General features: G+C 43.9%; 1 protein-coding gene across 3 annotated transcripts in view; it reads left to right on the forward strand.

Annotated features, from left to right (window-relative positions):
• NCOA6 (nuclear receptor coactivator 6) overlaps positions 1–12,794 on the forward strand; it is a 444,043-nt gene that overhangs the window by 305,948 nt on the left and 125,301 nt on the right. For all 3 annotated transcript variants that reach the window (XM_086932282.1, XM_086932279.1, XM_086932280.1), the window contains exon 10: positions 8,720–8,838. In XM_086932282.1, the coding sequence (XP_086788408.1) occupies positions 8,720–8,838 (119 nt within the window). The remainder of the gene's footprint in view (positions 1–8,719; positions 8,839–12,794) is intronic.

Here is a 12,794-nt window from a genome sequence, read left to right on the forward strand (position 1 = left end):
TGGATAACGCATACAACGTATTTCTCATTTGTCACCCGTGCAACGTATGAAAGCTGGTGAAATAGTTTGATGGGTTTGTGCACCTGTTGCAGAGATTGATGATACGAAGGAGACTCTGCGGGGCTGGAGGGTAGCACTGAACGCTGCTCTGTGCTCACTGAACCATGAGATAACCCAGCCCTCAGTGAGTAACTTTATGTCCATTTTCCTCCCTCGTCCCATGCCCTGCTCTTAAATAAGACCCCCCCCCCCCCAACACACACTTAATAGGGGGTGTGGCACTGGACAACCAAGTGGAGGGCTGGTAAATTTTCCTGAGTGTTTGTTTCAAATCATTGGATTAGGTCATTTTCTGGTCATCATAATCTTTATAAACTTTATCTGTGAGGGAGCGGTTCTACTAAATCGAAGCACTGTGCTGAGTGCCAAGTACGCTTGAACTGCTGAGGCCCATTGGAAGAGAATATACTTTAGTTTCATGCTGGGGAACAGGAAAAGTAGAGCAGGGGGAAGTACGGATACAGCAGCGGTCGAGAAACAGGACAGCAGGGGGGGAAATAGTGCATTACCAATAGAGAGGAGGGAGAGACAAGCAGAGGGTAAGATGGAGAGAGAGAGAGCAAAGCAGAAATGGATACCTAGAGCACACACAGGAAAGAGAAAGAGTGGAAGGTGGACCGAGGGGAAAAAGAGAGTGCACTAAAGAGAGAAATGGAGGCTAGCTAGCACTTAACTTAGAGAACCAAACATTTGGATTGCTGCTGCATTCAGCCTCCTCGTGGCGCCCTTGCCTCTCTGAAATAGACACATGTTTTATTTTAGAGCACAGCAGGTGGGCGGACGGCGGGTGTGCATTTACACCAGGGTCGGACTGGCAAAGCGGCAGTTGGGCGATGGGCTACTGAGATTTAAAACAAGCATTGGCCGCAAACGCGCAAGAGGTCCGATATGTGGTGGGGGAAGGGGGGGATGCGGGAATCGGGTACAGCAGCGATCGAGAAACCGAAGGAAAGCAGGGTGAGAAATAGTGCATTACCAATAGAAAGGAGGGAGAGACAAGTAGAGGGTGAGATGGAGAGAGAGAGAGGGCAAAGCAGAAATGGATACCAAGAGCACACACAGGAAAGAGAAAGAGTGGCGCGGCCGCAGCTGATGAGGAGGGAGTGGGAGACTGGAGGGGGTAGGGGAGGGTATTCACGCGTGCGCGCGATCAAAGAAACCAAATGGCAGCTGTGCATGTTGCGCACGCTCTTGTGCGTGTAATAGCAAGCTGGTGGCCGGCAAGGTAGCACTTTTAAAAGCAGCTACTACATGTCTCAGCCAGACTAGTGCATGCGCTGGATCAGACGAGACCTAAATATATACATGGTGAAAGAGCAGTGTAGTCCTAAAATCCGTGTTAATGCCAGAGAGGTGAAGAGTTCACTTGAAAAGAGTGCATGACCTGCAAGGTCTTAGTTAAAGGAATACCCATGCTTGAAGGAATTCATGGTCTTGGCACACAGGCACGTAATCTGTGTTCTCTGCAAATTAAGAAAGTGAATTACGGATTACGAACAGAGGGTTGAATTATCCAAGAGCACTTAGAATCTGTTAGGTCGTGGGAGCAGACTCGCCGGCAGTTGTTTGAGGAGCTTTTGTTTTAGAGCCTGGGACGGACATTGGAGGAAAGCCTTGGGCGAACATTGCAGTGAAGCAAACCGGGACTGCGAGGACCAGCAGCCCGGTGACTGACACAGCTGCGGCCTCTTGCCGGCCGGACACGCCCCCCTGTCTCCTGTTCTTGACTGTTCGTGGCCCCCGCTCCGCGGGAGCCACTCGCCGGCAGCAATTTGAGGAGCTTTTGTTTTAGAGCCTGGGACGGACATTGGAGGAAAGCCTTGGGCGAACATTGCTGTGAAGCAAACCGGGACTGCGAGGACCAGCAGCCCGGTAACTGACACAGCTGCGGCCTCTTCCCGCCCGGACACACCCCCCTGCCTCCTGTTCTTGACTGCTCGTGGCTCCCGCTCCGCGGGAGCCACTCGCCAGCAGTTGTTTGAGGAGCTTTTTTTTTAGAGCCTGGGATGGACATTGGAGGAAAGCCTTGGGCGAACATTGCTGTGAAGCAAACCGGGACTGCGAGCAACAGCAGCCCGGTAACTGACACAACTGCGGCCTCTTCCTGGCTGGACACGCCCCCTGCCTTTATCTACTTAACAGGTGATAGCTACCGCTTTGCGGGACGCGCGCGGGTGCGCGCCGGGCGAAGCCCGGCTAAGGGCGGGCCCGTTTGTGCCCGTTAGTCACTGATAGAGACTGGACTGGGCCCTTTCTCTAACCTCTGATTTTCTCTAACTTGTAAGTTTTTATTTTCTTTGAGTAAACTTACCAGCCCTTTATTTCCTTGTACCACATACGTACACCTGCAATTATACCCCGCGTACACCCATTAGAATGTCTACCCGAGGCACACGGAGTAAAACTGCAGCGGGGGGGGGGAGAATCACAGGCCCAATGGACAACTTTATAATAAGGGCAAACTCTTTTATCGACCAAGAGATAACCCAGTTGGAACGTAGAGTCTCACAGGATCTTGCCCTAGCAAGAAGATCGTCCATGGGTCTCATCTCAGCCGCAAAAACTCCTGATAGGGTTAAGGACAGAGGCCCCGTGCACGCAGAAATTCACAGTGTACCGACCGAGGTAGACTTATCTGTATCTCAGTTCTTAACTGATTCACAGCTAAGCCTTGCCTTGGAAAAAACCCCGGACCTCAGCCTGAACCTATCTGCCAAAAGTAATGCCACTGGTCAGTCCAGAGGGAGGCGGGAGGGTGCTATACCAAAGAAAAAAACAAAAAAAAAAATATAGAAAAATCTGTTGCTACGCATAAAGTCCCAGACAATACCAGAGAGGAACCTGATCATTCAGCACCTTTAGTCCAGTCACACCCTGAAATTGATTTGATAAACGGGGATGCAAGGTCAATGAGCCTTGAGGCCTCTGCCATCCTCGTGGCCGATAGCGACACTGACGAAGTGGAGGTGCGACTTTTAACCAAAATAGATACGCTTCTTAAATCCCATCTTTCCCCTTTAGAGGATAGACTGTCCCGTGTAGAGACTTTATCTGAATTATCTGTTCTTACCAAAAATGGAACATCTAAAACGATACCTAATAGAACGGTCACTAAAGTTAATCAACCACCCAAGCCACAAAGTAAAAACCCGGGGAGGACCCCCTCAAATACTAAAATTATACCTACCCCAGAGTTGCAGTCAAAACCTACGACCTCTGCAACCACAGATAACAATAAGGGAACTAGTTCCAAGAATACTATTAATCCCTCTAGCCAGGAAGCGAAAAACAAATGGGGGTTTGCCTCCACCTCCTACTAAAGGACGGTATGGGGGTGGAGGTTTTGGCAGATCTATTGTTAACTTACCACCTGAGTCTGCCCCTTATGTGGTAGTGATGACGGGGGTCCCTGAGTTGAACGACCACAAGGAAGAATTGAACTGGTCATTGAAAAATAAGGTTATACACTGGTTAAATATCAATAAACCGCCCCCGCCAAATCACTCTAGTAGGATTTTAACGGTCCGCAGGGTACATTGGATAGGGAAGGAAATTAAAACAACCCAGGGTGATTGTATTGTGATAAACTTTGAGGATCTTTATATGGTCGATCACATATGTTCTTGGGATGTGCATGGAGGAAATGAAGGAATTGAGACTAAACGTCTCTTTTTTCTACCCCCCCCTAGTTGGCGTTCTGGCCGTGACTATGATGCCTATGATGCTAATGAGGGAAATTGGCGTAGAGTAGGTAGAAGTGACTGGGGGGTGACTGGGGGGGGGTTTGGAATGGTAACTTTGGATATAATAGAGAGCGAGTCTTTAGAGAGCCTTTGAGAGGTATACAGACCACCAATAGATTTGATTGTTTGGAGATGGTAGACTGACTGGCCCCGGCCCCCCTGGGCAAGGTTACCGATCAAGTAGTACCCCCCAACCCGCCTTGCCCAATAGTAAACGAAAAATCACGGTCATGCTTACAAGCTAAAACCTCTATTGAGACTTCCAGGATAGATTGCCCAGCACATAGTATGTCTCCTGCTGAGATTATAAGGGATGTCGAAGTTAATGTGGCTCTTTCACCTAGCCCAGGACACACTTTGAATCCCACCACGCGAGACATAGGACCAATACGACGTGCCCAAAAAGTTAGGATGGGGTTATTATCGTGGAATATAGCTGACCTTTCAAACAAAATAAGAGACCCAACCTTCCTGAAACTTATAGATAAGTTTGATGTAATTTGCTTGGAGGAATGTTGGGAGAAGGCTGAGATACACTTGGTGGGGTTTCGCACATACTTCCTTGCAGCGCAACCTAATTTCAGAGGGAGATGTTCTGGGGTTATGTACGTTCATATCCAACAAAAGTAACATAACCACTAAATGCTTACCCAATGGGGGAGCTCAATACTACCAACTCCTCTCACTAAGGTCAGGCGAAAACCACTCTATCCTCCTGATAAACTTTTATAATAATATCCCTAAGGCCGTCTTACCTAGGGCTTTAGAGGAATTAAATGATGCAATGCGAAGGGGATTGGGATCTGATCAGAAAGAATATTTTATTATCTTGACGGGGGATTTTAATTGTCATTTATGCATGCACAGCGATACGGAGATATGTGGTATGGTGAATCTCAGGGGTGATCCCTGTACCCATTTTGAGCATTCCGTACTCGGAAATCTATTAAATCATATACTTTTTGAGTGGGACCTGGGCTTTGCAAATGAATTTTGTGTTCCTCCGATCGACTTTGAACCCACCTTTTTTGGACGTGGGTCTCGTCTATTATAGACTATACATTGGTCTCTACTAACTATCATTGCAGTTTACTCTCCTTTACCTTAGAGCACATTGCACTTAGTGACCATTATCCAATTAGTTCTAGTTTTGAAATAGAGCAGAGAGGTAACAAAGCTACTAATGTAGTGGAAAATATTTATACACTTGGGATTTTTCTTAGATAGAACCAACGGTTATGTAATTAAATGGAGAAAGGTAAATCCGATTAACTTCTTAGAGAAGCTGGTAGTGGAACAGAAAGATGATTTTATGACCTGTCTAGAGGAGAACCCTAATCCCACCAAGGTTATTGCAGCCTTTGACAAGATCTCAGTCCATATTAGCAACAAATTAACTGATACAGCGGGAAAAGGGGGACAGAACAGAGCAGAGGGATGGTTTAACCAAGAGTGCACAAAAGCACATTCTCATTTGATCCAGACCTTAAAAAAAGTCCCAAGAAATCCGGTAGACATCAGAGTAGCCAGAGCCTCCTATATGGATGCTTTAAAAAAACGGAAGAAGGATTTGAAACAGTCCGCCTGGGAAGCCCTAATAAAAGCGAGTGCATTAAAAGATACTACGGCATTCTGGAATGCAGTTAATGCCCCTTATTTTGTGGAGAGAAACTGTGACCAGGTAGAGATTGTTATTGATGAAACTCCATGGGTTAAACATTTCACCGAGCTATATAAACAAGACACTTGCACTGGAGTATCGAGTCCAGTGATGGGAGTCAAGAGCACTACAGAACTTGACGCATTAGATCTATTTCCCCTTAACGTAGTTTTCTCCTTAGCTGAGGTGGAATCAGCATTGGCAGATAGCTCAAATAGCAAAGCCCCGGGACCAGACGGTATCCCAATTGACATCTATAAGGAAAACGTCGCCCTGTGGGCACCGCTCCTTACCAAGGTATTAAACAGTTGTAACATCAAGGGTTTTCCAACTACTTGGCAGGAAGCTATTGTAGTCCCCATATTTAAGAAGGGGGACAGAAACGACCCAAAATGCTATAGGCCAATCTCCCTCCTTGTCTCGCTAATGAAGGTAGCCAGCAGAATTATTTTAAATCGTCTTCAGTCATGGGCTGAGGAGAAAACCGTTCTTTCAAAATTTCAGTACGGCTTTAGGTCAGGCCTTGGTACTGTCGAACAAGGCCTAAATTTGGCCTTAGTAATAGGTAAATACTCTGCAGCAAAGAGGGGAAATCTATTTATGACCTTTGTAGATCTCAGTTCGGCCTTCGACTGTTTGAACCATGATATTCTGTGGGCTACCTTAGTAGATCTTGGAATTGATTTTAACATCCTCAATTTCTTGAAAGAGCTATATAGAGGAGCTGGGGCTAAAGTCGGCTATGGAAAATTGGGAGAATGTACGCCCAAATTCCCAATTGAGAAGGGTGTCCGCCAGGGGTGCATCCTGGCTCCTTTCCTTTTTAATCTATATATAAATGGGGTGGCAGACCATTTATTAAAAACAGAGGTGGATTACCCGCAAATAGACGGCGAACGTGTCCCTATCTTTCTGTATGCAGATGACGCGGTTATTATGGCTCGAACACAAACTGGCCTCCAGAAGGCCTTAACCAGCTTCTCGGCATACATGGGAGATAGGGGCCTTAGGATTAATATAGGTAAGACCTTCACCATGTGCTCCTTGAACAAGGTAAATATTACCTGTAACATTCATTTAGATAAATCAAAGATAGGCTTAACTGATACTTTTTCCTATTTAGGGATTGTTTTTAACAAAAGGGGTACCTGGAGATCAGCGATCACGACGAGGAATCTAGCTTTTTCACGGGCTATTAGTGCTCTGAAGCAATTCGCAAATAAGTTAGGGGATAGGCCAGTACGAATCCTGATTGACATATATAAGGCGAAATGTGTATCAACGGCTGTGTATGGAGCTGGTATATGGGGGGCGGCAGACTGCCATGAAATCCAAACAAAGGAAAATGGTTTTCTCTGCTACCTGCTCGCTGTTCCCCGTTCCACCTCTACCTATGTCTGTCACAAAGAATTAGCCTTGCCCTTTATTTCAGATCAAATTAAAATCAGCCCCATGTTGTTGTGGCATAAGATCTGGACTACAGCAGAAACTGCTTTTAATAGGGCGATTATTGCAGACTGCATCAAACTCGAAGGCTCCAAAAAGATCCAGTGGCTCTCCTATGTCCAGGAATTTTTAAAAAATATCGGGCACCCTGAATTTTATGATTCCCCTGAGACGCTGTCCTCTATCTCCAGACGGGCATTGAAAGAAGTTTGTCTTGCCCATCTGGAAGAACGACGCTGGCGTCTTGAGGGAAAAAAGGCCTCTGTTATTTATCATCAACTTCTGTTGCAAAATTCTGGGCTACAGCTCTATTTGTCACCATATCAGACAAGCTATAGCAGAATGCTCTTAGCCCGTTTGAGAACTGGAACCTTTTTCAGGATGTTAACTTTTCCTAACCCAAATGATTGGTCGTCTCAATTAACAACTTGTCCGTGTGATGATTCCTCCACTCAATCAATCATACACTGCATTCTGTTCTGCAGATTTTATGAGTGGGGACGGAAAAGACATCTACTACCTCTTCTTAAAACTTGGAACCTTAGACAATGTAGACCAGCATTATTTAAATTACTGACTCTGTTTGAGGAAACGACTATTATCGCTGTGTCTAGGTACCTGAAATATGTGATTAGATGCAGATCTACTATGGTATGACTGTAATTTCCAAGACTTTTTATGACTGTTGTTACATTTTTCATCCTCGAAGTAAGGGGTTTCAGGTATTTATGAAATATGTACTATATGTAGCTTTTTAATTTATCAATTGCTACTGTTTTATTGGATGTAATTACTCTGTTTGCTTTTATGATTTTAATGTAAAATCGAATAAAGCTATCTTTGATTTGAGTGATAAAGCATTCACACAAATACACATGCTGTAAGAAGAGAATAGTTAGTTTGTTAAGCATTGTTAGAACTGCATTAAAGAATGTGTAAGAAATAGGTTAAAGCTTTAGGAACACAGGTGATGTAATGTTTTTGTAAACCAATGTTTAACTTTTAAGTAATTAAATGTTTGACACTTTTTGTAATTAGCGTTGTCTTACTAAGTGTAAAAGTGGCTGCCTGTGAAGTAGCAAATTGAGACAAGCTGTGTACCTGTGTGGAGATATCTACTCTCCCTGCCGCAACAGTATACAGTTGTGTTTGCCTTTGTCAAGAGGAGTCTTGTCTTTTTTTTTTTATCTTAAGTTACCCCGCAACACCGTTGCCCAGTTCACAAAATGAAAGTCCCTCCTCTCCGTAGAGACTGGCCTATTCAATAAGGCTAATTATTCTTCTCACTTGTACTAGGAAATCTGGCGCATAGTAGCCTTTGCAGGGGAGTGGCTATCAGAGTACTGCAATCTCATTGGCTGAAGTTTGCTGCTGTTTAAATGATGTTAATAGGATAATAAGGATGATGTTTGTAGACCTCACGCTATGCATAATACTGCACTGCTTTCTAGTTTTATCGTGAGACTCCCATTTTCACAACGGTAAAATTTCAAGCATGTGAATCTATTTAATATACTAATACTGGAGAACTACAGTCACAGGTAAATACCTTTTCTCTATGCAAAATTAAACTGCTACTGTCTATAATGTCTCCAGGAATTCATGTACAGTAGTTGTGCATGTATTCTCTGCAGTTTTCCAAAGTTTGAAGGAAGCAACTATGCTTTAAGCAGACTAGAACGTAATACAATGCCTCTGTTATTTATGTATCTAAAAGGGGTGCTAAGTACAGTGCCCAGTCTAGAATTTTATGTTAAAAAAACAGGATGGTAACACACTTTTCTAATGTTCACACATTTCCTTTTTTTAGCACTTTAGATTCTCGCCCATCTGGAATGGAGGAATCTGATCAGCACCTTGCACTAGACCTTGGAATGAACGTGGACAGTGCTGGTCATAAACTTTCAGACTTCGCAAATAGGCTGCCAGGTACATCGCCATTTTCATAAATACAATTATGTGAAAGCTTTGAGGAATAGGAAGGTCTATTTATAGTTTTCTATATCACTAGCAAACGCAGGTCACACCTCTAACTCAGACATTGCCATTTACTAATTGTTTTTCAATCAGCATCGTAAGGTATCTTGTAGACAATCGGTGTTTCACAGTCTTTTGGAATCTCAGCCTAATTTCGGTGATAAACGCAAACAGGCCAAACTTGATTATCATGAGTTGCCAACAGTATTTATTAGCTAATAATGCATTTTGTTGCCAGCTCCCTAAAATGGCATTCTCCTATTTACATGTAAATGCTGGTGCGTAAAGAGAAGTGCATTTTTACCTGAAACGTGAAAGAACACAAGTTCAATAAACATTTAATGTTGTAAACCATCAGCCACTGCAGTCCGCCCAAGGCTTGTGCGTTCTGAAGCTAGTGCGTCTGAGCTGACATTGAAATGACTTGAGCTGGAACAGAGTTATTGCAGTTCAAATAGCTACTGGATGCTTCCATGGAGAACATGCCCCTGTACAGTTAAAGTCTACTGGATCTGCCTAAAAGTAACAGTCTGGTGGTGGTAAGAAGAAACCTCATCACAAGTTTTTCTAGAACAGCTTGTGGTTCTTGAGAAGGTGACCTTGGTGCTTTGGAAGCTTCCTGCTCTCAGCACCGGAATAAGTCTTCTATGCTTCCTAAACATATCTGCTGATTGCAACCTAGTCCTTCGATTCAGTGTGTGGTGTCTACTAGACCCAGAATGATTCCCGGGCATCAGCGACTTATCTTGGAAGATTGTTCTGTATCTAACTGTCCAACTGCATGTTCAAAGAAGAGCCAAAACGAAATAACCTCTTCTCAGCACACTGTAAAACCAGCAAGACAATCCCCTTGTTCTCTAATTACCTTGTGGTGCATGTTCTTAAACAGCTTGCCAGTCCCAGCGCAAAGTTGTACATTTATGATGGGTGGTGAAATACTGATCAGTAGTGCTTGTGGTCCTGCAGCAGCATGAATCCAGAATATTTCAGTAATTCTCCAGAGAGCAAAAAAGGGAACTGATGTTATTGGCTTGGGGGATTTCTCTGTGGAGCCATTACGTCACTTCCTGTGGTTATGTTCTTGTGATGTAACTGCTGGATTTGCTTTGACATCAAAATCTCATACTTAGGATGATACGTTTTCTAGGTTAATATTATGCATCCTTAACCTCTTCGCCGCTAATGACAAGGGTAACTCGTCATGGAGTTTCCATTGATTTCAATGGAAATTACATTGAAGTGCCAGAAGCACCATAGCATCCAAGTGGATGAGGAGAATAAAACTGAAAACAAGGGGTTATAAAGTTATTGTTCCTTAGTGGTGGTGGTGTTCACTCTCCCTTAGCATAACTTCATTTGCATCTCTTCACCTTCACACATTTTCGTTTCGGTCTATCCTGCTTTTCTAGATATTCCTTGGTGCCAATAGTACATACTTCCTGTGCTTTTTGTACATTGCTTCTCTTTCCTATCATTTTTGTTGTTGCTACTTGGTGCATCCTTAATTGTCACTGGTGCTGCTGCTAGCTTGCTCACTTTAGCAACATTGTTGTTGCCTCTGTATTTCTCTGTATCTTTGCTCCTTCCTTTGTGACTTTTAGGATCATTGACTGGACTACCCCTCCGGGGGCAGCTCAGTACCGTGACGGGTACCGACTGACAGAGCGGGCCCCTTTCCCTGAGCTGTTGCCAGGTAGAGGTGAGGTACACTATCCTACTAATGAGGATATTTCAAGTAAATCCTGAAAGTACTTTGCAGGATTACTGGTGTTGTATTATCTTTCGTATTCTTTTTCACTTACACAGTTAATAGCAGCAGCATCAATCAACATCATTTTGGTCCTGAAGAAAGCCACTGATACATAGTAATGATCAATAGGCTGAAACATGTTGACTTGATTATATGAGTAGTTTTAAATTCAATACTGCTCTTCGCTCTGCTTTTTAATCCTGCCAGTGAGAGCATAGAATAATTTGTGCATCTTCCTAGGCACTTTTCAATCACACCCTTTCTTTATTATTCTTTGCGCTGCACCCTCACCACACCAAAAACCTCACATATGGGATTTTAGCATCCTAGTCACACTAGTGAACATCCATTGAAAACATCCCTGAGCTCCTTCCTAATAGTGAGGGAGTTGTAACCCTCAGCAGGACAAGGATTTCCTGCTGGGAGGAGGAACTCATATGATGAAGCATTTTACCTTCGGGTGAGTGAGGGTTCTAGTCATTAAGGGATAATCCCCCTTATTGCTTAAATTTTTAGCACATTTTCTTTTGATAGTAATTTGCGTACTCATCACACACACCTATGTGCCCACATATAGACTCGAGTTAGTAGAGTGATTTGGTGGTGTTAACTCTCCCTTAGCACTACTTAATTTGCATCTCTCCACCTTCTGCACATTTTTATTTCTGTCTAACCTGCTTTTCTAGGTATTCGTTGGTGCCAATAGTACATACTTCCGGTGCTTTTTGTACATTGCTTCCCTTTCTTTTTTATTGTTGCTACTTGGTGCATCCTTTATTGTCACTGGTGCTGCTGCTAGCTTGCTCACTTTAGCAACGTTGTTGTTGCCTCTGTATTTCTCTGTATCTTTGCTCCTTCCTTTGTGACTTTTAGGATCATTGACTGGACTACCCCTCAAAGGCAGTCGCTCCTGGCTGTCTAATCCCTCAGATGCATCCTTCTGCCCAGCCCACTACGCAGTCATCACTTCGTACCCTTCTGATCGTTATTGTCTCTAGTCCAAAACCTTGCAATCACTGAATGGTCTATTCATTGTTAACATTTCATTTCTCTCTAGTGCTGTCCTATTGCATGTAGACAAAAATGGTCTTGTCCTCGACCTTGGTGTCCTGTGAGCTGTCACTTGTGTTCTTCAGCAGCCTTGTGTTTGCTGCCATCCACTATATTCCACCGTGTAACTACTCCTGCTTCATTTAGTCATTGCTGTCACTGTCTGCCTGTCCAAAATGTCTGTTGCATAGCAGCCTGGCGTACCTTGTCCACGTTGCCTCTGCCTTCTCAATGTTTTTGCATTATTGCCTCTGTTCTATGTCTCAATAGCGGTATCACTGTTTTGCTTCCATGTCTCTAATGTATTCCTCTTGCCTTTTGATTTGTCACCTCTTCTTGTTTTCTATTCTCTTATTCTCCACCACAGTTGCTTGTTCTTTTGCCACTACCTTTCCTCTTCTACTTATTCCCTGCTTCCCGATCCCTTCTATTGGTTGTATTGTGATTCCTTCTCTTCCTGCTGTACTATCTAACAACCACTCTGCTTACACTGTCTATATCCTACTTTATGCCTACTTTATGCAAGCGACTCAATCTCTTGCTGCTTTTACAGCTGAGTTACCTGTTTTTTCCTCCTTGTAGATTGTGTTGTCCAACTTTCTTCTTTGATGGTACTGCCCTTTTAACACCCCTTGCACAGCGATAGATACTTCATCCTCCTTATACCACACCCTTGTCACTGGCCTTCTTCCTACAGTCCTTTGATTTCATTGCCTTCATTTGCCCCCCACCCCACTACCGCTTGTACTCTCCCTGTTCACCAGCCCATTAGCCATGTTGTTCGTTTTACTCCAGCTCCTTGCCAGAGCTGCCTTTTTTTCTGCTGATACCTCTGCTGTCTTATTTTCTGGAAGCCCCTTGGCTCTTTTGTCATTTTCTTGCAAACTCCATCACTGTGCATGCCTTACTGCTGGTCTTGTTTCACCAGGCCCTAATTTGTACTGGCCTTCTTCCACCAGCTGTTACTGGTTTGGTGACCTTAAAGAGATTAGAAATGTCCCTCACGTTGGAAATTGGTAAGAATGGCTTTCGATCATAAGCTCAAAAAGTCATATGTAAAACTCTCCTATGGGCCGCGTATTGAAAATAAAATACCCCCATTTGGATC

Source organism: Lissotriton vulgaris, chromosome 7, assembly GCF_964263255.1.
Source record: "Lissotriton vulgaris chromosome 7, aLisVul1.2, whole genome shotgun sequence".
Classification (NCBI taxonomy): domain Eukaryota; kingdom Metazoa; phylum Chordata; class Amphibia; order Caudata; family Salamandridae; genus Lissotriton; species Lissotriton vulgaris.